This window comes from Cheilinus undulatus, linkage group 1, assembly GCF_018320785.1.
Source record: "Cheilinus undulatus linkage group 1, ASM1832078v1, whole genome shotgun sequence".
Classification (NCBI taxonomy): Eukaryota; Metazoa; Chordata; class Actinopteri; order Labriformes; family Labridae; genus Cheilinus; species Cheilinus undulatus.
Genome location: NC_054865.1, coordinates 14,763,096 through 14,787,737, shown reverse-complemented (window position 1 = coordinate 14,787,737; position 24,642 = coordinate 14,763,096). Strand labels below are relative to the sequence as shown.

The window sequence follows — 24,642 nt, the reverse complement described above, 5'->3', positions numbered from 1 at the left end:
GACTGGCCTTTTCTGCAGCCCCGGACAGGGCTTTGTCAGCTAAACAAAGGGCCTGGCCTTGGATTCCCATGGCCTTGAGGAGCATTGCGGCTGCCTATTCCACAAATCCTCTGTAGCCGACTTCAACTGGGCAAACTGAGACTTTCCAGCCCCGTTGTTCTGCATCAGCTGCCAGCTCAGCATACCTAAGCCTCTTGCGCTCATAGGCCTCACCCACAGCCTCCTCCCAGGGTACTGTGAGCTCTACAATGTATAGGCTTCGTAGTGAAGGGGACCAGAGCACAAGGTCAGGTCTGAGTCTCTGCTCAAGGTGGGTGAGGAGTTTCCAGTCTCGTGCTGCACTCAACTGCCCGGTCTCTGGTGTTGGTGTGTGGGCCTGGGTTGGCTTGCTCTGCATGAATTGAGTATAGGTTTTAAAAGATTTTTAAATCACTGTTTTGTATTTTAGTCACATCTTACACATGGTCCCAACTTTTTGGGAAGTGAAGTTTGTACAATAGGATTCAAGGTATTCTAGTGGTGCATGATGCACATGGTTGAATGTCCACCAAAAGGGATTTAGGTTAGTTGTATTAAAATGACAATGATTATCTGAAATGTAGGATTATTTTGTTGCACATAGTTAAGAGGAAAATCACGATAAACATTTATTTTATCATTTATTTATTTTTAAATGTAAATTAAATGAACATTCTTGCTAGGATTTGAGATTTTGCCATGTTATTGCCACTTTTAATGTCCTATATAATGTGTTCTATTACCAGACAGCAACAGACCAAATAACCAGTGCTTTTTTCCCCAGGTGTCATGTTTTTGCCAAGTTAAGAATTCAACCATTACGTAACAGAGAAGAGACCCACAGGACTTTACAAACACAGATTGACACCCGTCTGAGTCCTTCTCCAACGTCTCGATCAGACATGGTCTACTACATCACCAAAACTGTTGGCCTGGGGTTGGTCTTGTTGGCCTCCGTTGCTATGGTTACAACTGTAGCTCCGTCCATTGACCACGACAGGGAGAAGGCCATGCACCAAGGTGCAGCTGGGGATGGAGCAGCAAGAGGCATCCTCCAGCCTCTCACCATCCCGGCCAAGAAGGATGTCTGGGACCAGTACAGACTCCCAGACTCCCTCATTCCTGTGTCCTACGATGTGACCCTGTGGCCCCGGCTGATGCCTGATGACAACGGCATGTACATCTTCACAGGACATTCAACCGTGCACTTCAGTTGTGTGAAGGAAACAAATCTCCTCATCATCCACTCCAAAAAGCTGAACCTCACCAGCTTCGATGGGAACCTTGCTAAGCTAACTAGCCTGACTGAAAACTCTGCACCTGCTATTCTGAAGTCCTGGCTCGTTGTAGAGACAGAGTTTCTGGTTCTGCAGCTGCAAAAGGCACTCACAGCTGGAGCAACATATTCCCTTTATACTGAATTTGTGGGGGAGCTGGCAGATGACCTGCAGGGCTTCTACAGGAGTGAATACATGGAGGATGGAGTGGAGAAGTAAGTGTAACATGATGAGGTACCTTACAATCCTGGTCAGTGAATTTTTCAGCAGTTCCATTTCTTGTTTGAAACCATCCTCAGAAATTGGTTGAAACTCTTTAAATATTAATTTTTAATACTGTAAATTAATTTGAACATTTGCAGAGTTGCTGCAACCTCACAGATGCAGGCGACGCATGCCAGGAAGGTCTTCCCTTGCTTCGATGAGCCAGCCATGAAGGCTGTCTTCAATGTTTCCATCATCCATGACCCAAACACTGTGGCTCTGTCTAACGGCAGGGAAATAGGTTTGTTTAAGAACGGTCTTTAAAATTTTAGTGACATCTCAGTTCTTGTTAGAGACAAAGGAAAAGTCTACAGTTTCAAAAGGAAGTCTGTAAAGGATAAGTTTGAGGTCAGCTTAAAAAAGGAGCATAAGTTGTTGCTTCCTGGCTTGTTATGTTGTTGATTTTCAGATTAAACATCTTTAGAGTTACATGTGTAAATAATTAGTGACATGTGATAAAAAGGTCATCAACCTAGTGCTGTAATGCTAACAGAGTCCAACTCTCCCTGTCTCTGATCAGCCACTGAGGACTCTATCATCGATGGCGTGCTGGTTAGAAAGACAACATTCGAGCCCACAAGAAGAATGTCGTCATATCTGCTGGCACTGATCGTCTGTGACTTTACTAGCATTCAGTTAACACAAAGTGAAGATGTTTTGGTAAGAACCAGCTTTTATCTGTGTCTGTTTGTGCTATTTGTGTTCAGATTGGTTTGGATTGTAGACAGACCAGATAATGCTTAGACACTAACAGAAAACCATTAAAGATGATAATTTGTAGGGATTAAAAACTGTCTGATTCTTTGCAGGTTCGAATCTGGGCCAGAAAAAAAGCCATCGATGACGGACAGGGTGAATATGCTCTAAAAGTCACAGAGCCGATCCTTCAGTTTTATGAGCAGTACTACAATGTACCGTATCCACTCTCAAAGTCAGGTTGGTCTGCTTCCTGTCAGCATGCTCAGGCAAAACTTTTTCCTGTAAAGATGAAAATGTTTTTCTGATTTCCTTTGTCTCACAGTAACCAGGTATCTTTTCATAATTTTGTGTATATACATTTTTCCATTGGACAGTTTTTCCTGCAGGGAACCATATATGACCCCCCCCGACTCAGTAGAACATTACGGTTTTTCGCCAGCCAATCAGTGGAGGTCAGACAGTGTCACATGAAGTGACATCACACTATCTGACAAATCAGCAGTGGCACAGAGCATCTCAACATTCCTGTTCTCTCCAGAAATCACACAATACAGTTTTACATCTCTTTGGTAAAGAACCAGTTATTACATCATTACTAATCATAGTGAGATTATGAAACCTAATATTGGCCCTTATTTATCAAACGTGCATAGAAACAAGCACAGATTTGTGATGGTGGCGTTGACATATACGACAAGAATGAATGCAAAATGTAATAACTTTTGAACCATAATTGGTGGCCACTTGCTTGTTTCTCGTCTGAAAGCCCTCCATTGTGCCATTCTAATGAAACTATCCTTTGTAACTCTTACAGAATGTCTTGTGGGCCTGGAACTTGGATGACTTTTCAGGTTTTTAAAGATTAAATCCACACCAGTAACTGTAAACTGCTTTTTTAAAATCCAATTTATAATCCATTTTCCAATTGTTCCTGCAGGTAGTAGCTAATACTGTCACCATATTGTCTGACTGTATCCCAGAATGCATTATGACTGGGCTGTGACAACCAATGACAGGCTGTTTTGCTGTCACTTCATGTTTTGCTAAGGGGGCACATTTGTAAAGACTTAGTAACTGAAGAAGACAGGCTGAATGACTCATAATAGAGGGAAATAGACACAGAGGGGCTGTGATGTGTCCCTCAGAGTGCAGATGGAACAGCTTTGTCTAATTACTTAAATTCCCAAAAGGGCAAAGACTTATTTTGAAAAAATGTAAATGTTTTGACAACTTCTTGTCAAAGAAGTATTATTTTTTAAGATTTATTTTTGGGCCTTTTCATGCCTTTATTTGATAGAGGAAGGACAGTAGACAGACTCGGAAACAGGGAAGAGAGTGGGGAGAGACATGCAGTAAAGGGCCACAGGCCAGATTCGATCCCGGGCGGCCTGCGTACATGGGTAGTGCCTTAAACCACTCGACCATCTGCGCTCCTTTGGTTGTTTTTTAATCATCCTTAAAGATGCTGAAGATTTTTCCTTTCCCCCCCAGATCAGATCGCTTTGCCGGACTTCGGTGCTGGGGCGATGGAGAACTGGGGTCTGATCACATACAGAGAGACGGATCTGCTCTACGACCCCTTCATGTCCTCCAATGGAAACAAAGAGAGAGTGACATCTGTGATCGCTCATGAACTCGCACACCAGGTAGGCCAAAGACTCGCATCCAAACTTGTGTCATGACATCACTTCTGGTAAAAGATTTGGAGCATTGACTGAGAAATTCATAAAAGCAGCAGATGATAACATTTTGAATCATACAATGCAGTGAAATAACTTATAAAAAACACACACTGAGACAATTTCCACAAACAAACAAACAAGCATAAAGAACATTTAAGATATGATTTAGGAGGGCAGACAGATTTAGCACTCTGGATTCAAGCAGATAGGTTCTTAAAGAGTTGGGAGATAATATATTCATAACTGAGCCTAAGCCTGGTCTTCAAGAACTATTTTAAAGAACACAGAAATGTTTTTAAACATAAATTAGCCAGAGGGCCTAGCCGTCTTTTTTCAAGCAGATGACTGATCACCACATAGGGATAAATTAACCCCATTCTGTCTCAGATGTATTAGATTTTGGTATCTTGTGAAATTCTTGGTTAGGGAGTTTTATTAGCTTTCTGTTGCTGCAGCATCAGCCAAAACATTAACTCACTGTCAGACACTGTCTAAAGTGTTCCCCAGAAACAAAAAGTATTTGGCTGAAAATTTTGTTCTGTCATATGTTTGTAGTGGTTTGGAAACTTGGTGACTGTGCGGTGGTGGAATGACCTGTGGCTGAATGAGGGCTTTGCGACATATGTGTCGTACCTTGGAGCCGACCATGCTGAACCCAGCTTCAACATCGTGAGGAACCCCCCCCCCACACACACACACACCTTCAGTGATAGAAATTAATTTACCTACCAGATCAACATTTTAGATCAAGATAAGTCATGCAAAACTTTAAGCTTCTCTAGTAGTTCGCACAATTGGTCTGGTATTTGTACATGAATGAGTTAGCTTAGCTTTCTTTGTGCATACAAAAAACATTAGATATCTGAATATCAAATTTCCCTGCCTTTCACGCAACAGCTGGGCTCATCTCCAGTCCTCTGTGACTGTGAGATAATGGACAAATAAAATTAATATTATTCTTACAATTACTAAACTATTAGCTTGCATAAGACAATATTCCTGTTGTGATCAGTGCAGAAGATACTAAATCAAACAAGATGACAACTCATGTAGTCCCATACACTATATGGATAAAAGTATTTGGCAACCTGTCAATTGTTAAATTTGGGTGTTTCAATCAGACCCGTTGCCACGAGTGTATAAAATCCATTATCTAGGCATGCAGTCTCCATTTGCATACATCTGTGATCCTAAACGGGTTGTTTTAAAGAGCTTGGTGACTTTAAGCGCAGTACTGTTTGGGTTCCACCCTTGCAGTAACATAGTGAAATTTCATCCCTGCCTCTGCTCGATATTCCACAGTCAACTGTAAGTCATATTATTAGAAAGTGGAAGCGTTTGGGAAAAAACAGCAACTCAGCCACAAAGTGGAAGACCAAATCACAGAGAGTGGTCAATGACTGCTAAGGCATGATTTTGGAGTTGAAGAATTTGAGTGACCTACACAGAGCCCTGACCTCAATCCCATTGAGCACCTTTGGGATACACTAGAATGGAGACTGTGGGCCAGGACTTCTAATCCAACATCAGTGTCTGACCTCATAAATGCTCTACTGAATGAATGGGCACAAATTCCCACAGAGTGGAGGCAGTTAAAGCTGCAAAAGGGGAACAGCCCCATATTAAAGTTCATGTATTTGAATACTGTATTATTACAGTCCCCGTTGGTGTAAAGGTCAGATATCTGGATAATATTGTCCACATAGCATATGCGATGGGCTAGATGTAGATATAATTTACAGCATTTGCTTCAGTGTGCACAGGTTCATGACAGATAAAGGAGTGTGATTTGCATAGCTTAATTTGTGTCCATTTCTTTTCACTTGGCTGCAGAAAGACATGATCATTCTTAAGGAGGTGCACAAGGTATTTGCTGTGGACGCCCTCGCCTCTTCTCATCCACTTACGCGCAGAGAAGACGAGGTCAATACCCCTGCACAGATCAGCGAGATGTTTGACCCCATCTCCTACAGCAAGGTCAGCACCTCTGACACAATTTTACATAAAAAAAGAAGCTCAGACACTTAGAAACTGTTCAAACCTAGCAGATGCATTAACATTCCATTTGGGCATTCTAATATCAAGAGGTAATCCTTAATACTAGGTGTGGATGCACCTCAGTGTGTATTGCAGATGATATGATATCCAGACCACCTCAGACTGCATACAGAGATGTGAGGGTTCTCACTCTTAAGCCTGTTTCAGACTGGAAGCGTGTTTTGCTGCTTGTGTGTGCCACGTGTGTCTGCTCCAACTCCTGCCGATGCGGCTTTCACACAGGGCGCGAGTTTGCTGCGTTTCAGCTGCATCTCCCTGCTCTCAAACCTGTGTCCTTCTTCATAAGTTTTACCTGAATAAACCCCCTACAAGCTACTTGTTTCAGTGTATAGAGGAAGTGTGTCAGGAACAATTCAAAATAAAAGCATTCTGTACAAGTGAAAGGAGTTTCTCCAGACATACTAAACTGGGCTTTTAATTTGAAAAGCACAAACTAGAAAAGCACTTACTGTGTTTGACTTTGTTGGGACATATTCTACTAGTGTGGAGACAGAAAGTTTTACTAATAGTAGATCTTTAGAGAACAACTTTATCAGACGCATTTTAGCTTGTGGCCTTCCTCAGGGTTATCAAGAAACACACTGTAAACATATGCTATGTGCATATGTGCTACAATGATGTAAATATGGCTCTCCATTTATCATGTTCCTGTCTAATATGGTCCATAGCTGCATGTGGTGCGAGGAAAAAACAGGCTAGACTTCAAATCTCGAAACTCTCCATGCCTGAGCCACATTAGGCGCACAAGTTGCAGCGCACATGCAGGCAGTCTGAAAACCCTGACTTGTTAACATGCAATCAGACTGAAAAACCAGGCGTGTCACGGTCGAGACGCACGTGTCACGCTCCCAGTCTAAAATGAGCTTTACTGCACACAGAGGCAGGTGAGAAATCAACTCAGTGCAGAGTCATGTGTGTGGCTGATTGGCCTTGATTAGGACCAGGTGTCGGAAGCTTACTTATACTTTTTAGCTTCTGTGCCAACTCATAATCTTACCCTTAGAGGTACAGAGGGCATCTCTACATGTTTTCAATGTTTCCATGAATGTTTGTGAAACAAAGCACTTCTTGAGACTTCTTGTATTTTCCCTGATCCAAATATTGAAAGATTGACGCTGGATTTCCTTGTACAGTCTTTTAGTTTTCTCATAACGCCAGTCTGGTGGCTTTTGTGCATTGATTTGTGCATTTAAGAATGTTTTTCAGACTCCCCAAGAATTTTGGTTTCTCATCAGCTGCTAGGCAGCCGTGGTTTAATTCCTCATTTTCACTCGATGTTATTCAAAATGGGAGCTTTTGTGTGAGATTCTCCCATTTTGTTACCTCCACCAAGGAGGTTATGTGATCGGGTCAGTTTGTTTGTTAGCAACATAACTCAAAAGTTGAAGACTGATTTTGATGAAATTTTCAGGAAATGTCAGAAATGTCATAAGGAAGAACCGATTAGATTTTGGGAGTGATCCGGATCACCGTCTGGATCCGGGAATTTTTTAAAGGATTCTGTACTATTGGGAGATAGGGCTAATGGCGGAGGTCTGCACTGTTACCACTTTACCACTGTTACCAGGAGATGGCAGACATGAGTAACTTCAAGCTCAGCAGCATTTTGGGTGTGTTTCTAATCAAAGTTTGGGAGTTTGAAAGATGCACGCCTGGTTGAGGAGACGAGTTGGAGCATAACAGAGAGAAAGACAGCGAATTGAAGCGAGAATACTCACAATGCTGGGAGGAATAGAGGAATATTCACCCTCTGCCATGACTTCCAGTCGTCCATGAGACCATGGGTGAGACTGTCCCTGCATCTGTTGGCACCGGCAGGCAATGCTTCAACCATGACAGTCCACCCATAGCGAAGCCAATGCTTTGCCTCATTGTATTTCCACCCCACGGTGGAGGGAGTAATCGGCGAATGCTGTAGTGGGGGGCACATGGGGACGGATCCAGGAATTTTTTAAAGGATTCTTCACAATTGGGAGATAGGGCTGATGGCGGAGGTCTGCGCTCTCTGAGTGCTTTTCTAGTTTTTGATGCTGTCATCTGGACTGGTTTGATAGATGGATACACACGCAGACTCTGATAGAATTGTTCAAAAACGTAGTTCCTTCAGTCAAAGCTGATACTGTGGCTTTCAGAAGTATTCATTCTCCTTGAACACAAAACATAAATATAATTTAGGATTTTATGTGATAGATCAGCATAAAACGGTGCATAACTGTAAAGTGAAAAGAAAATTATACATGGCTTTCAAATGTTTTTTTTACAAATAAGAATCTCAGAAGTGTGTTTTTTTCCAGCAAGACAATGACCTGAAGCATACAGTGACAACTACACAGAAATGGTTTAAAGACAACAACATGAATGCTCTGGAGTGGCTGCGTCAAAGCCCAGACCTCAATGCAAGAAAGAATTTGTGTCTTGCCTGGACTAGAACAGTTTTGCAAAGACAAATTGAGTAAAATTGCACTGTAATTTGTTTCAAACCTGACTGTGACCTTTCCGCACAGCCTGAGTGCTGTAATTGCAACCAAAGATGCATCTACAAAATACCGACCTAAGGGGGTGAATATTTAAGCAGTCATTTATTTTACGTGACAGTTTTTTTTTAATTGGCATTATTTTGTCAAAATCTCTTTTTTTTATACATTAAGGAATGTTTTTTGTGGATTTTTCTGGTCAAAACAGCAAAATTATATTGACCATGACTGATTAAATGTCTGTTATGTTTATATAATCAATCATGGCTTTTAATGTTTGACTTGTTGTTGTCTCGTCACTTTGTCTGCATGTTTGTCTGTTTGTTTGCTTGTTTGCTTGATCGTGTCACTGTCCTGTTCTTGGCTTCTTTGCAATGCATTTTATTATTTTGTACAGTGTCTTTGAGTTCTTGAAAAGCGCTCTATAAATAAAATGTATTATTATTATTATTAAATAAAACATCCAAGGGGTGAATACTTTTTATAGGCACTGTAGAATGTAGGGATACCTACATAAGGAAATGATGCATGGACTGGAGGCTGGCAATTGCAGATCATTAATGGAGACATATTGATCATGCAAAGTGTTAACACATGTACTATATGCAATCAATTTTGTATTCACATGCCCAAAACAGATGTTAATGCAACGTTAATGCAAAATATACTAATCCCTAAGTGAATTTTGCAATGTTGCCTTTGCAGATATTTTTGAAGTGTAGAAGACAATGGCCTTTATAGGCATTTTTGATTGATTATGAAAAAATATGTCTTGGTTGAGCCGTAAAAGCTAACAAGACCATAAGAATGAAAACTGGCATTTCTTTGTAATCATTTTATGCCGGTTTTGGCTGCTTTCAGGTAGCTGTGAGACACGGTGATTCACAGCAGACAGACAACAAAGACTAACAGTGACTGAAATGTTTAGGAGTTGATAGACTAGGAGGACATTTTTGTCAGAAAACACTACTTGATTACCAGGACAGGATCAGATCATACGACTACCTCCTTTTCCACAGGGGTATCCTCTCTTTATCCCTAACTTCACAGGAAAATAGAAACAAACATGAATCAGAAAGTATTCATATTCTCAGTGTTTCTTTCTTGCAGGGTTTTGAGTTATCATTCCTCTCTGAAGAGTCTAGTTGCAGTTTCAGAGAAACATCTTGTTTTCATTCTTCTCTTGGATAAAAGGCAGAAATCTTCTGCTCTCTAGAGGAGTCCAAACAAGCCAAACTCTGTTGGTTTCTGTGCTTGTTGTTCTCAGGGAGCGTCTGTGATCAGGATGCTGTCTGAGTTTCTCTCCGAGCCTGTGTTTGCAAGAGGACTCAATGTGAGTACTGGCACAAACTATTATCATTTATTAACTGCTGAAGTAATCATGTGATAGGGGGATCCACACAGAATTGCATGAAGAATTTGTGGTTTTCCACTTATAATTTAGTGAATCTTCCTATTTTCTCTTCCTGTCCTCTTTCTAAAATGTCCTGAGATAAGTTTGGTTATGAATTGGAGCAATTCAAATTCATTACAAAAAGTTGTTTGAGCAACTGGATGAAGCAAAGATGAAAAAAAGAAAGAGAGACCAAGCAAGAAGCCAAACGAAGATCAACAATCTGATGGCAGAGTGTACCTCCCTGTTATTATTCATAACAGAAAGGCAACATTTTGTTAATGTTGATCAATCTTTATGGACTAAAGAAGAAGATTTTGAAAGTTTTATTTGTCTTGGACACATTAAAGTTTACAAAGATAAATTGTCAAATTGTAAAATGTAGTTCAGGATTTTGGCCCCTTAACTTGCAAAACAAATTTCAAGAATGCCTGCCACTGCCTACTGTCAAAAGATCTTTTTACAGTAAAGTCAATGTGTTGAGTGATGCTTTGCTAACGTCATATATATGCTCTCTCCTCACAGTCATACCTGAACACATTTGCTTTCAGCAACACAGTGTACAAAGACTTATGGGACCATCTCCAGCAGGTCTGTTCTAAATGACCTTCACAGTCACAGATGTGCTGAGCATGATTCCCTCTGACAGTGTGTCCTTGATTGAGCCTGTTTTCCTTGAATTCCTGCTGCTTTCTGTCATCAGGCCGTTGACAACACACCAAATATGCAGATTCCATCTACCATCCATGACATCATGAACCGCTGGATTCTTCAGATGGGCTTCCCGGTGGTCACTGTCGACACTCAGACAGGAAGTATCACTCAGAAACACTTCCTGTTGGATCCAGACTCTGTAGTGGAAAGACCCTCTGAGTTCAAGTATGAATCAGTTTTACTTTAGTTCACTGTAAGCTGACTTGGATTTATTCCTGAACAGCATTTGAGTAAATCCCTGACTAAAGAGAGAGAGAGAGAGAGAAAGAGAGAGAATCATTGGGAAAAGAGATTGTACCTGGTGTGTATAAGCTCATGGTGGAGCGATTAGTTCAGATGTATCATTAGCGGCATTTTTTTAAAATCAGATCTCAGCAGCATTTTGTTAAAAGAGCAAAGAGGAACACTTAAAGCTTCTCTTGAAGGAAAAGATGTTTTTGCACCTCTCCTTAACAGCCTTGGCATGAGTTTAATCCACCAGCTCGCTCATCTGCTCATCTGTCTGAAAACTAGCACCAGCCTGCCAAGCTCACCTTACTTACCCAAACAGAGCATGCCTACAACCTGACTGGCCCATAGTGAATGTGACAGACACAACATTCATCCAATCTCCCTCTGACAATTTTTTGAAAAGTCCAGATGCTTTCTATGGGGACATTTCCCAGATGGATGTGAACTATATCCATGCAATGGACATACCTCCTCCCTGTTGATGAATACATGCTGTACACATGTAGTAAAAACTCTTCAGTATCTCTGTGATTTTAACAATTTCACATACGTATCCATGCTGATGGTTATCAGCAGAGTCACTGGAGTTCAACCTCTGGGTACCATGATCACCATTACAATAAAGACAGTAGTCCAAATAATCTTCATGCGATCAGTGAGACAATGTTATCTCAATATTCATGGGCATAATGAAGACTGCTTTACTATTAAGTTAAAGCTTTTATCTCTGTTTCTGTCCCAGTTACACCTGGATTGTCCCCATTAAGTGGATGAAGACGGGGGCGGAGCAACAACAGTACTGGCTTCTTAACAAGACAGGTATGGGGCAAGAAACTCCCCTGGTTTCATACATAAAAGCCACAACAACTGACTCTTTTACTTGTCTTTTTTTTTTTATTTTAACATGTTTTCATATCAGACACTTATGATGAGATGAGAGTTTCAGGAGAGGACTGGATTCTGTTAAACACAAATGCATCAGGGTACTTTAGAGTCAACTATGATCTCCACAACTGGGATCGTCTCCTTGCTCTGCTCAACACCAACCATGAAGTAAGTACATTTTAGGGCTAGGACAATATTGATACACTGAAATATCGCGATATTTCCTGGCGCGAGACTGTATCGATGCTTCAAAATGCAGTATCGATATTTTATTTATTAATAATTTTCTTTCTTGGTGCAGTAGTTTGTGGTGTAATTTGACCCCCTAACTGCTAGTTTGCAGCAGGCACCGTCAGTTGGCAGCAGGCAGTTGATTCTTCCGTCTTCTCCTCTGCTTAGACAACAAGATCATGCTAGACTTCCGGTCTGAGTGAGCCAGTTGCTCGTGCCTACCCAGCAGAGCAACTTCTGCTGCATTCATAGCGGATATGTGAACTTTATTGCCTTCCAAAACATTAAAGACAGTACAAACTTAGACAGAAGTCAAGTCGTTTGCAAGATATGCCACACCAGAGTGAAATACTCAGACAACACGACGAATCTGTGAGTGGCATCATGGCATTACAGCTAATGGCTAACGTCAACAAACAAGCCTGTTGAAGCTACTCATGCAACCATAATCACAGTCAATACTTTGTTTTATTTGTAAGGACCTGCGCCATCTTAGTGTCATTAAGAATGAAAAGTGAAAACACACTTGCCTGTCACTTCACGTCATGTCCTCCCCAAAACACAGTCCATCAGTCCTTAAATCCGGACACAACGATTAGCTTGTCTCCCATTGTCTCCCTCCACAAACACCTGGCCGTTATGTGATGACATAAATGCTGATATAACATGAAATATAAAAGATTGGATTACATTTACTCTATATTGATTTATTCCCCTTTTCTGAAAAGAAAAAAAGTCCTGACAGCATTTTAATTCAGTGCAGCAAATGGGGAAAGCCCTCATCTTCAGATTGCACAAAGATAGTTAAAATGCGAGATGGTGCAGGACTGCATAAGTTTTATATATACAGTGCTTAACAAATTTATTACAACACCTGTCATTAAAAACTAGAAAACATAAATATTTTAGAAATCTTTCAAAAACTTGTTTAAAACTAAAAATGTTATTGTTATTTATTTGGCAAATAACAAACTGAACCAACCAAATAGTCCTTTTTCCACACTTAATAACCAAAAGATTTTATATTTTGTATGGCCTCCTTTGGCCTTGATAATAGCTTGCATTCTTGCTGGCATTTTTTTATGTACTTTTCCTCAGTCTCTTTTGTTATTGAGTTCCAAATAGTTTCTAGCTGTTCCCACAGACTTGCTTTAGATGAAACTTTTGTGCCATCAATCTTTGAATCTACTAAATCCCAAATTTGTTCAATCGGATTCAAATCCAGACTTTGACTTGGCCAGTCCATCAGTTCAAGTACTCCAGATTCCTTTTTCTTGCTCAAATAGTCTCTGCACAGCTTTGAAGTATGCTTGGGGTCATTGTCTTGCTGGTATATGAACCCACGACCAATCAGATTCAGGCCAGAGGGGTTCCATGATGAACTAAGATGTTGTGCTAGACGTTTTTGTTCACGATATTGTTGATTTTCACTGATTTGCTCACACCGTATCCACAAATGGGACCCCATACCATAATGGAATCTCCACCATGTTTCACTGTGGGTGCAATGCATCTGGCACCAAAACATTCTCTAGCATTTCTGCAGACATAAACACGACCATGCTGACCAAAAAGTTCAAACTTGGACTTGTCTGTTCAGAGTACCTTCTTCCAGTCATCAACAGTCCAGTGTTTGTGCTCCCTGGCAAATCTGAGGCATTTCTGGATGTTTGCAGGCCTCAATAATGGCCTTTAAGCCTTGTTCCGTCAGTCGTCTGCTTATGGTCATTCTGGAGACTTGATTTGATTTTGGTAATTACCAATGCTGTTAATTTAGGGCAGCTGTGGCATAAACCTTACTTTGGGTGGTGGTCTAATAAATTTGTCAAGCACGGTATATATACCGGGATGAGCAGCAGAGCTGAGTATGTGGGTTGTGCCCTGATCTGGATAGGGCCCATGTGATAGGGCAACATTAAGCTGGTGCTCTGCAAAACCAAGTTGCGGCATTGTTTGGAGTGAGCCCCAGTATCATCTCCAAACTGAAGGCCAAGTTCCATATAACGTGGGATGTCAGACACAGGCCAAGAAGACAACACTCCAAGCAAACTGTTTCCTCGCCCTGTCAGCACGTAGGTACCGTAGGCTGTCTTCTACAGATTTGCAGTCAAGGTTTGCTCTCCTTGTAGCGAAGATAAAATGCTGGCTTTAATTTCTCCAGCGGTCATCTCTGAAGTTTTAGCTGATGGTGACGAGGGTTGGTGTGAGTAACCAGGTGTCTGCGTACTCAGTCTCGTGGTTCGTGTGGTAGGCCTTGGAGTATTGCCGCTGTATTTGAATTGTTGAAGCTTTTCCGCCATTCAGGACCACTTTGCTCAGATAATTCGAGTTCTAGTGTCTAAATGTTGGCATCTACTAACTTTCTGGCTGGTCCTCACATGAAAAAGCCACTTTTTAAAGCAAATATTATCAATTCGGCAGGAGCTCGAGAAGACACGTCTTACTCCATGCTCAGCTCGCTAGCGCCCCCTATTTTGCTGCTTTTCAAACACTTTTGGCCCATTTCTGATATCCATTTTTGCAACCTTTTTGCCACTTTTGCCCTTTTTTGCCCCGGGAATCTAGTGTTGCGACTTTTTTTTGACACCTTTAACCCATTTCTGCCACTCTTTAACTTTTCTTAACCCATTTTGCTTCTTTGAACCCTTTTTGTGGCTTTTTACCCATTTTTGCCACTGTAGAACCACGTTTCATCACTTTCTTTCCTGCCATCTTTTATCACTTTTTGCCAGTTTCCAGCTTTTTTGTCTATTTTTGAAATTATTTGTGTATTTTTCCTGTAGAGTTGTTTCAGTTCCTTCTACTTCTTTTTCTGGCATCCTGATGTTTGTGCACATCATGGCCTAGCTATGAAGTCTGATATTAGTTTCCAAAAGGTTTTGTTCAGTGTGCCCATTAACATTGTAAACACTGCAACAAAGGTCATTCTGTTAAAGAAAAGGAGTTTACATGTTGAACAACGCCATATTGTACAACTGCATAAATGAATAAAATGAGTTATTTGTTGCTTTGATAAGAATGGTAATTTTTCATGTTAAAAATAAAATGTGGCCATCACAGATTAACTATACAATAGACCATGATTGTCCTCACCTCCATGGGCCCCCCATTCAGCCGAGCCCCAGAAAGCTCTCCCCTTTTTCCCACATATGGATGGCCTTGCCCACAACAAAGCATTATGGGGGTAGCACCATGCTTTCAAGCTGATGTTGTTCAGCTGGGATTTGAGCTAAAGTGGACAAATAAAGTAGAAAGTTTCTCAAGTTACAAACTGCTTTTTGGCTCTGACTTGGATGTGTGTGTGTGAATTAAGGACCTGTTTGTATCATTTCTTTCAGGCTGTATCAGTCATCAACAGAGCACAGATCATAGATGATGCATTCAACCTAGCAAGGTAAAAATGACACATATTTGAAGGCTATCATGCATTGTTCATTTATTTTGGTGAACAATTTATTCTGTTTGTGTAGAGCAAAAATAATAACTACAACACTGGCCTTGAGAACAACCAAATACCTGTCCATGGAGAGAGACTACATCCCCTGGATGTCAGCTCTGGGAAACCTCAACTACTACATCCTCATGTTTGACCGCACTGAGGTTTATGGAGCTTTACAGGTTAATAATATCATTAACTGCCTTCTCAGATACAAAGATTGTAAATGTCTGAATGTTAAAGTCTGAAATACATGCACATAAAGCCTACATGGATGTATGTATTTGAATTTCAGGCGTACCTGAAGAAACAAATCCAGCCACTTTTTGAGCACTTCAAGAAAATTACAGAAAACTGGACCAAAGTTCCTGCAGGACACACTGATCAGTAAGATGTTTATCTCCAGAAGATGCTTCTTTAATGTTAAAAGTGACTTGACGAGGAAAAAATACTTTAAAACAATGTTAGATTTATTTGAATGGTTAGCTTTACCACAAGTCCTCTGGTGTATACATAAGTTTTATATGAACAAGAAAACACATAGGACCTTTTAGTACACCTGACATAAAGCCTGGTTGAAAGTCTAAAGTTTTTGGTGCAGTGTGTCTCTGATATTGGGGAAGTTCAAGTGTTCATATCCTTCTACCGAGCTTTTTCCATGCACACAGGATAAACATCACACCTACTCCACAGTTTCATATCAGTGCATTTTTCTGCACATTCAGATAGAATTTTTAGTGGCACAGAGGGCTGCAAGATGAAAAGCTTTTGTTTTTTTTGAAGTTCTTCTCTAACTATGCTTGCATTAATGCATTTTAGAGGATTTTCAAAAAAGTGATTATTTCCCAGGTTTCTCAAAAATTCTTTTTTTTCAGGTATAATCAGATCAATGCCATTCATGTGGCCTGCAGTACAAATGTGGAGGGTTGCAGAGACCTGGTTAAAGGCTGGTTCAGACAGTGGATGGAAAATCCACAGAACAATCCGTGAGTACAGACCAACAGACAGCATTATAAAACACTTCTTATGTCAAGGCTGGTGCCTTGAATGTGAGAAGTGATTCTGCATGTTTGGTTTTCTCTAATCTGCTCTGTGTTGACCAGCATCCATCCCAACCTGAAGAGCATAGTTTATTGCAATGCCATAGCTCATGGAGGAGTGGAAGAATGGGAATTTGCCTGGAAAATGTTCAAGGAAACCTCTCTGGCAACTGAATCCAACAAGCTACTATCAGCTATGGCCTGCTCAAGAGAACCCTGGCTTTTGAACAGGTGTGTGTCTGCATGAACCAGATGTGTGTAGCAGCCTTATCAGCTAGTCTAAGGAGCTTTGTTCAACTGTTTTCACATTGCAGAAGACAACAACCTTATTTTCAGTAAACCACAGGATGCTGTTAAGAAGGGGATTAGGAAGAACCTGATAAACTTTTCTGGTACCTTTAACAACAGTCCATCTGGCTTACCAAAAAAAAGTACCAAAAGAACTAGAATATAGGTAAGCAGCCTGTTTTAGTTGTCTGTCTATGGCAGTGCTTATAGTTGTGAAGTACAGAACCACAACCTGGGAATCACTCTGCTCACCTTGGCTGGTCACGTGCTGACTTTAACTGGGAAGTCTTTTCAATCAAATCAGAACTTCATAAGGTTCATTAACTGTACATTATAGCATTGTTTTCTTGAAATGCAGAATTATGACCTAATAATATGACTGGTGTCACTGCCTGTCTGTACCTGTTCCTGCCAGTATTCATCTAGTATACTCTCTGTTTGCAGCCATTCAACAGTTAGTCTGATTTTTTTATTCTGTTATGATTTGAGTATTTTAGAATAACCAGCTGTCTTAACACAGACATGTACTAATCTCAACTGCAACTTCTTCCCTGTCACATGTTTGGGACAATGTCCCAAACCCTAACTTCTTCTATCATTTTTGTTGGATCAGGTATCTGGATTACTCTCTAGACCCGACCAAGATCCGTAAACAGGACGCCACCTTGATCATCTTATCCATCGCTGGAAACGTTGTGGGGATGCCGCTGGCCTGGAACTTTGTCAGAGCCAGATGGGACTACCTTTTTGAGCAGTAAGAGCTCATTACTCAAAGAACTAATTCATCAATTTTAAATGAAAAGTTAAATTCATCCTAAAACTTCATATTTGTTTCAGTCTCTAAAATTGGCCTTTATTTTGGACAGGTGTCTACAGTGTATTCAGAGAGCATTTAGATCCCCTCCCTTCTTGTTATGTTCAAACCTGATCCTACAATTGTTTGAATTCATTTTTATTCTCATTAATCTATATCCAGTACCCAATTATTACAAAGTGAAAATGGAGTTCTAGAAATTTTTGCAAATTTGTCAAAAGAAACCCTGAAATATTACATTGACTTCAGTATTCAGACCCTGTTGTAACTGTACTTGATAGAGTTAAGTTAGAAGTTAGATACGCTTTAAGTTAGTCAAAGGACTGCATTACCCAGAATGCACCTTGAAGGAAACAGGAAGTTAGCGGGGAGATTTAGTGGAAGAGAAAGCTGTTATGTTGTGAACGAGTTAAGGTGGAGTATTCATTCGGTAAAGGAAGTTTCTATTTAAGTCGGGAGTCAAGCCTCTTTATTTTTGAACGTAGATCAGGAAGAGTCTACAGACTCTTTGCAACAACGCTTGAAATTTTGCTCAGGTTCCTCCCATTTCTCTTGATCATTGCTAAGATGTCTCTACACATTGATTGGAGTCCACCTGTGGTAAACTAGACTGATTGCACATGATTTGGAAAAGCACACACCTCTCTATAGAAGGCCTCATTGCTGACAATGCATATCAGAACAAAAACTAAGCCATGAGGTCAAAAGAACTGCCTACAGAGCTCAGAGACAGGATTGTTGCAAGGTGCAGATCAGAAGAAGGCTACAAAAAAATCTGTTGCACTGAGGGTTCCCAAGAGATCAGTGGGCTCCATAATTCCAAAATGGAAGAGGTTTGGCACAACCAGCACTCGTCACCCTGCCAAACTGAGCAATTGGGGGAGAAGGGCCCAAGTGAGAGGTGACCAATAACCCAATGGTCACTGACTGAACTCCAGAGATCCTTTGGGGAGATGGGACAAAGGTCCAGAAGTAGAACCATCACTGCAGCCCTCCACTGATCTGAGCTTTCTGGCAGAGTGGCTAGATGGAAGCCTCTCCTCAGTGCAGAACACAAAACCCCACTTGGAGATAGCAAAAAAGCACATGGATTCTCAGACTGTGAGAAAGACGATTTTTTGGTCTGCCCTATACCATCCCAGTACTGAAGCATGGGGGTGGCAGCATCATGCTGTGGGGGTGTTTCAGCAGCAGGGACTGAGAGACTGGTTGAGGGAAAGCTAAATGGAGCAAAGTACAGAGTTATTCTCAATGAAATCCTTTTCCATAGCACTCAGGACCTCTGACTAGGCCGATGGTTCACCTTCCAACGTGGCAATGACCCTAAGCACACAGCCAAGATAACACAGGAGTGGCATAGAGATGACTCTGTGAACGTGGCCCAGCCAGAGCCCTGACTTGAACCATAGACTGTAGAAAGAACTGGACAAACCCCGTGTAATGTCAGTCATCTGCTTACAATAGGCGGACTCAAATGGCTCTTGAAGCCAATCCGTGGAGGCTTCCATATTGAAATCGCGGTCTCAACCAACTTTGGATCAACCTAATGGCCCGCCCACTAAGCGCGACTTCCTGTCAGCCTGCTAGCTAGCATTCTAGTTGACAGGAACGGAGCCTCTGCCTGCCGAACTGTCAATCAAATGAGACGCGCCAATCAGCTTTCATCCTAAATATAATCCAAACGATCGTGGCACAAAAAAAAATCACCCCCCATACAGTGGGAGCACAATAAGACACTAGCTAATGAGACACATTTGGTGTTTTGAACCAGGTTGTAAACCAGTTTATTTTGTGTGTCAAAACCGGCTGTTTAACATGTGTGCAGACGGAACTTCCTGTGTTCCTGCAGCCAGCCTCAAGTGGACACTCGCGGTATAGCAATTTTTTGCACTTCCGCATTGGCTTCATTTTTCAGGACGGAAGGTTGCCGCTGGACTTGAAGCCTATCAGACATCTGTTCAAGAGACCTCAAAATGACAGTCCACCAGTTGTCCCCATCCAACACTGAGCTTGAGAGTATTTGCAAACAAGAATGTCCCCCCTCCCCCAAATTTCAAAACTTTGGTTTCAGTTTGTCATTATGGGGTACTGATTGTAGATTATTTAGAGGAAAAATGAACTTCGTTGACTATAACAGCTCATTACTGCAACATAAGCATACACAGCATACACCAGATGTTTTTAGATCCACTAATTTTTGTTTCTGTATATGGTGCAAAAGCTATATATGCATGCTCTTTTCCGTGGCAGCGTTACAGCACCACTCACAGGCTTGGCATATATGCTACAGCATTTTCAGTCATTTTAAGTGGTTCCACGGACATTTCCTGAAAACCATCACATGTTTATAGAAAACGTTTATACAATTTAAAGGGAATATATTGTTTTTGTCTCCGTGTGGGCAAGGTCTAAGACTGCAGAGGACTGTGTTTAAAGATGGAAAAGAGCTATGATATGTCATCTTTAATAAAAGTTTCCCTACCTGTCCAGTTTGCTTAGTATCAAGCATTTCTTTAAACCCAACAATAACAACTTTACAGTTTAAACGTGTACAAGTCTTTTGAAATTTGAGGAATATTTATGATGAGTAACCATGAATGAATTGATAAGTCTAGACTGTATTTGCCTCCAACACACCTTTTCTTTTACAACAACAGGTGTTTGGTGTTTTTAACCATTGTTTTTTTCCCAAGGTTTGGAAAAGGATCATTCTCCTTCAGTCATCTCATCAGTGGAATCACAATGAGATTTTCCACAGAGTTTGAGTTGCAGGAGGTATTTAGCACACACAGCCACCATCACACAGATACACACTGTAATTCCCTAAAGATGCTCAGATGAAATGAAAGAAAACAAACAGAAATTCAGTTCCTCCTTTTTTGCTTTTTGTGTCTCTGTCCAGCTGAAGAAATTTAAAGAAGACAACATCGGTGTTGGTTTTGGCTCTGCTACCTTGGCCATGAAGCAGGCAATAGAGAAGACCACGGCAAACATCAAGTGGGTGACGGAGAACAAAGCTGATGTGCTGAAATGGTTCACTGAGGAGTCCATATAAGGACACCAGAGCAGTTCAAATGACAAGCTCTCTTTTTTCTGCACTGCAAGGGATACATAATGAATGTAATCACTATAATCATCTACTAGAAATGAGTAGCCTGTGACAGGTGGTGACGTAAAAACATGTGCCACATCATCTTTGAAGCAAACAGATAAATGATGAACAGTAGAGCCAATGGACCACTAAATATACATTATTTCAGTTGTGTAGTGCAAAGCCTTGGACTGTAAATTAAGATGTACAGAGCAACAGCCATCTGGGAGTGAAGAAAGAATAAATAGAGCTGACTTCCTGCAGCCTAGTTATATTTTAATAAGTTAACCCCATGATCAACAGCTCTGATGACAAATGCAGCATCCTCAACTGGATAATCAGAGAAGAAGAGGTGAGGAGAGACATGCCCATGGCTTGGCTCCAGAATAACCTCACCATAAAATTTCAATTTAGAAGGAACTCACTCTTAGCTTTATTTGTCAGTGTCTGTTGCATGGATGTTCTGGCTTCAGATTAGTACACTAAGAGAGCTACAAGCACTGTTCATTTTAATATTCCACCAATGTGCAAAACAAATAACCCAAGCCCTTACCTCCAGTCCATAAATGGCATAAAGCACTGTTTTCCTTAGCTTGTAAGTGGACTAATTAACCCTTAGGGGTCCACGGTCACGCTGGTGGGGTTTCATCATCAGCTATTTTTGTCACATGATAGCATAAAAACAAACTCACATTTTGCATTGTGATCTCTTTTTTTGTGGAAAGCGTCATATTCAAACTCTCCTGTTTTTTGTTTGATGTTAATAGACCAAGTAAAACAAGAAATCTGATCATTTGAATTTGATATAAAAATAATTTTACACATAGAGGACAGTGAACCTTACTGTGCAGGACTGGCACTGGTATGTTTATAATGATTTCAGCATTTCTTTTAAAAAAGGACAATATATCAATTTAAATAACAATAAAAATCCATTTTTGAGAGGTTTATGTGTTTTCTGAGGACCTATATCTATTACAGTAAATCACACTGAAACATAGTTTTTATTTCTTAAAGCTGAAGTAGTGCCAAAAAAAAAGATGTCAAACATGAGCATGTTATGCATTTTCTGAGTGGTTTATATATTAAAAAGAAAATTATTAACAAAATGGCAAAAATAGCCAGTGGACCACTAAGGGTTAATAAAATTGGATAAATGTTAATTGTATTGCTTTAAAAGTCATCTACAATAGCAAATATAATGAAAAGGGCACAGTTGGAGAAATACCAGACATGTTTTATGAACATGTATTCTGCTTTGCTTTTTGAAATCAGCAAGATGGTTAACTCATTATCGCACACATATCATAAAATAACAATTTTTATACACTTTAAATGGCTTCAGCTCATGTTTCTCATGACCCTGTATGCAGCAGTACATATCTTGGTCACTTCTGGCTTCAAACAGAGATCATGTTGACCCTGTTTAAAAAAACTTAATAAAAAAAAAATCCTTTTCTGATTTGACATTACCAGAAAAATATTGACCCTGCTTTTGGTTTGATTTGATATCTCAGAAAACATTTCCCCACATTGTTTTATGTTTGAAACACAGGACGACCTTCATTTTGTAATGTAAGATGCTCATTTAGGGTGTGGTATGCTTTTGGCCTTTCTTACTGTTACGTGTGCCTGGCTCTGCATGTTTCCTCTCTCCCTGCTCTCTCTGATCTCCCTCCTCCCCCTACCTGTGTGGCTTCAGCACACCTGTGTGCTGTTAGCACTCAGGGTGGAGGAGGGGGAGTATTAGAGTGGCAGGGGAGAGGAACATGGCAGAGCAGAGCTGAGCTGAGCCAGGCACCGTGACACTCATGGACAAGCGCGTTAGAAGGTTTGGTTTCATTGACCTTCTCTTTTCGTTGAGTATTAGATAATTCGGTTTATCCTAGCATTTTGGTTTACCTGTACTTTCTTTTCCCCCATACATGTTTAGATTGTTGGGTTTTGTTATTTTAGTTTGGCTGTAGTCGTTGGTAGTCCTATTTTCTCGTTGTTTTCTTTTCTTGATTGAATAGTTAGTTCTTTTGAGTTAGGTAGTTTTAGTTAGGGGTGGTGGCTGGTCCAATGGCCCATTGTCTGGTTAGCCAGTCCATCACCTCTCTTTTGTTCTTTTTGGCTTGGATTTTGGATTGTTGTTTTTGAAACTCAACCCCCTTTGTCTGTGTCCTTTTATGTGTTATGGTCTCATTCAGTACCAGCCTTTTTTTTTTTTTTTTTTTTCTCTGGTCTAAATTAATCATTTTTTAAGAGGCTGTAACACTTACAGTTTGAGCAAGGCAGCAAACATGGTGACATTTCAACCAGGACAGAAATATAGTAACGCATACCCAACCAGTTTTCCCAGTACGGCCAGTACTGGTTCCAGAAAGAGAATGGACAAATGGGTCCAGAATGGACAAAAGGGACAAAACATACGAGAGGTTTGACAGCCATGTCCATTTTTTTTACAGTATTTTGGCTTTGCTAAAACTCCTGTTTGGATGAATTATTTTGCTCTTCGCTTGGAGCAGTTAAAGATTTTATAAAAAGTGACCTTACAAATAAACATGTCTTTTTATGTTTTTACTCTGCCTCTTGTTTGTTTGTTCGGGAGTGGGGTTGTTATGTAAAAGTGTGTGCACTCCAATAAATGTTAAGTGTCTGCTAGGTCTACTCAAAACCTTCAGATATTGTTAAAGTCTGACCTGCTGTCATTACCCAGTAGAAGAGAAGAAAGATAAGCTGAAACACTTTTCCTCCTCATTAATCCACTTCAAGGTTAAAACTGAAAAAGCTTTACTGATGTTTTATTACCTGCACATGTTTGAAATCAATGTTACAAATTATTATGCAAACAAAGTTTGAAAACACTCAGTTTCTAAAGGATTGAAAACATAAATCTGTTGTAATTTTTTTCTCAAATCAAAGCTATTTCAATCAAAAATATCTTTACAGATCAAGTTCCATATTAAGATAGGAGCCCTTCTTTGATATCCCCTTAACAACTCTCCAGCCATTGAACTTGTTAGTCCATGTATGGTTTCTGCCTGTATTTCTTTTGAAGATGCCAGAATTACCTCTCAGAGCTGCTGTTTTGTGGTAAACTGCTGTCCTCATAGAGCTTCCTTTTGTGGATGGTCCGCAGGTACTCAATAGGGTTGAGGTCAGGGGATGATGGTAGCCACACCGGGATTTTTCTCCCTTTATGCTGATAGCAGCCAAGGCCTCAATGGAATTTTTTGCAACATGGGATGGTGCATTGTCTTGCATGAAAATGATTTTACTCCAGAAGGCACGGTTCTTTTTATACCATGGCAGGAAATGGACTGTTAGGAACTTCACATACTTTGCTGAGTCATTTTGATACCTTCAGGAACCTAAAAGGGGCCGAACAACTCACTTCCTTTGATTCCAGCCCAAAACACCATTCCGCCACCTCCTTGCTGACATTGCAGCCTTGCTGCAATTGTTTCTCCTTGTGGACATTGGTTAAGGAGCAGTTTTATGCACATCAGTAAGCCTCTGGAGGATCCTGCATTGAGAGGTTCTAAGGACTCTCTCTTACCAGCAGCTTCAAATTCCCATTTGCTACTCATCAGTGGATTTTCACAGCTGCTCTGCTTAACGAACCAGTCTGCGCCCTGAATCACAGACAGATCTTTTCACAGTACGATGATCTCTCTTGATGTTTCCTGAAATATCCAGTGTTTTTATACCTTTACAAGATACTGCACTCTGTCAGGCTTTTTTTCTGCAGAAGGATTTTTCTTTTTCTCCATAGTGCATGAAACCTGACTTTCTTAATAATATTGAACATCCTCCTTAAGTATTTTCCATTTAATTTGGCTCACCTGGCAAACTAATGACCAAACCTGTCTGAGATTGATGTCAGTGATGTAAACTGACAGGATAAGCAGCACATTTAAAAAAATTTAAAAATCAAAAACAGCTTTTCAGTATAAAAGAGCTATTCAGTTTAATTCTGTACAACATTACATTCTTGTTAAAAATAGTGATGTAATTGCTTTCACCTGTAAGGCCTTTGACTATAACCTCACCTTCAGTCAC

General features: G+C 40.5%; 1 protein-coding gene across 1 annotated transcript in view; it reads left to right on the top strand.

Annotated features, from left to right (window-relative positions):
• LOC121513646 (aminopeptidase N-like) overlaps nucleotides 1-23,160 on the top strand; it is a 45,658-nt gene extending 22,498 nt beyond the window's left edge. Inside the window, exons 2-21 of the mRNA XM_041793533.1 lie at nucleotides 803-1,510; nucleotides 1,658-1,800; nucleotides 2,080-2,219; nucleotides 2,369-2,495; nucleotides 3,750-3,904; nucleotides 4,496-4,609; nucleotides 5,774-5,917; nucleotides 9,740-9,805; nucleotides 10,391-10,456; nucleotides 10,569-10,744; nucleotides 11,553-11,629; nucleotides 11,730-11,863; nucleotides 15,265-15,320; nucleotides 15,397-15,544; nucleotides 15,658-15,749; nucleotides 16,238-16,348; nucleotides 16,466-16,633; nucleotides 17,304-17,444; nucleotides 20,198-20,279; nucleotides 20,407-23,160. Of these exons, the coding sequence (XP_041649467.1) occupies nucleotides 921-1,510; nucleotides 1,658-1,800; nucleotides 2,080-2,219; nucleotides 2,369-2,495; nucleotides 3,750-3,904; nucleotides 4,496-4,609; nucleotides 5,774-5,917; nucleotides 9,740-9,805; nucleotides 10,391-10,456; nucleotides 10,569-10,744; nucleotides 11,553-11,629; nucleotides 11,730-11,863; nucleotides 15,265-15,320; nucleotides 15,397-15,544; nucleotides 15,658-15,749; nucleotides 16,238-16,348; nucleotides 16,466-16,633; nucleotides 17,304-17,444; nucleotides 20,198-20,279; nucleotides 20,407-20,559 (2,883 nt within the window). The 5' untranslated portion in view covers nucleotides 803-920 and the 3' untranslated portion in view covers nucleotides 20,560-23,160. The remainder of the gene's footprint in view (nucleotides 1-802; nucleotides 1,511-1,657; nucleotides 1,801-2,079; nucleotides 2,220-2,368; nucleotides 2,496-3,749; nucleotides 3,905-4,495; nucleotides 4,610-5,773; nucleotides 5,918-9,739; nucleotides 9,806-10,390; nucleotides 10,457-10,568; nucleotides 10,745-11,552; nucleotides 11,630-11,729; nucleotides 11,864-15,264; nucleotides 15,321-15,396; nucleotides 15,545-15,657; nucleotides 15,750-16,237; nucleotides 16,349-16,465; nucleotides 16,634-17,303; nucleotides 17,445-20,197; nucleotides 20,280-20,406) is intronic.
• Nucleotides 23,161-24,642: the final 1,482 nt, after the last annotated feature.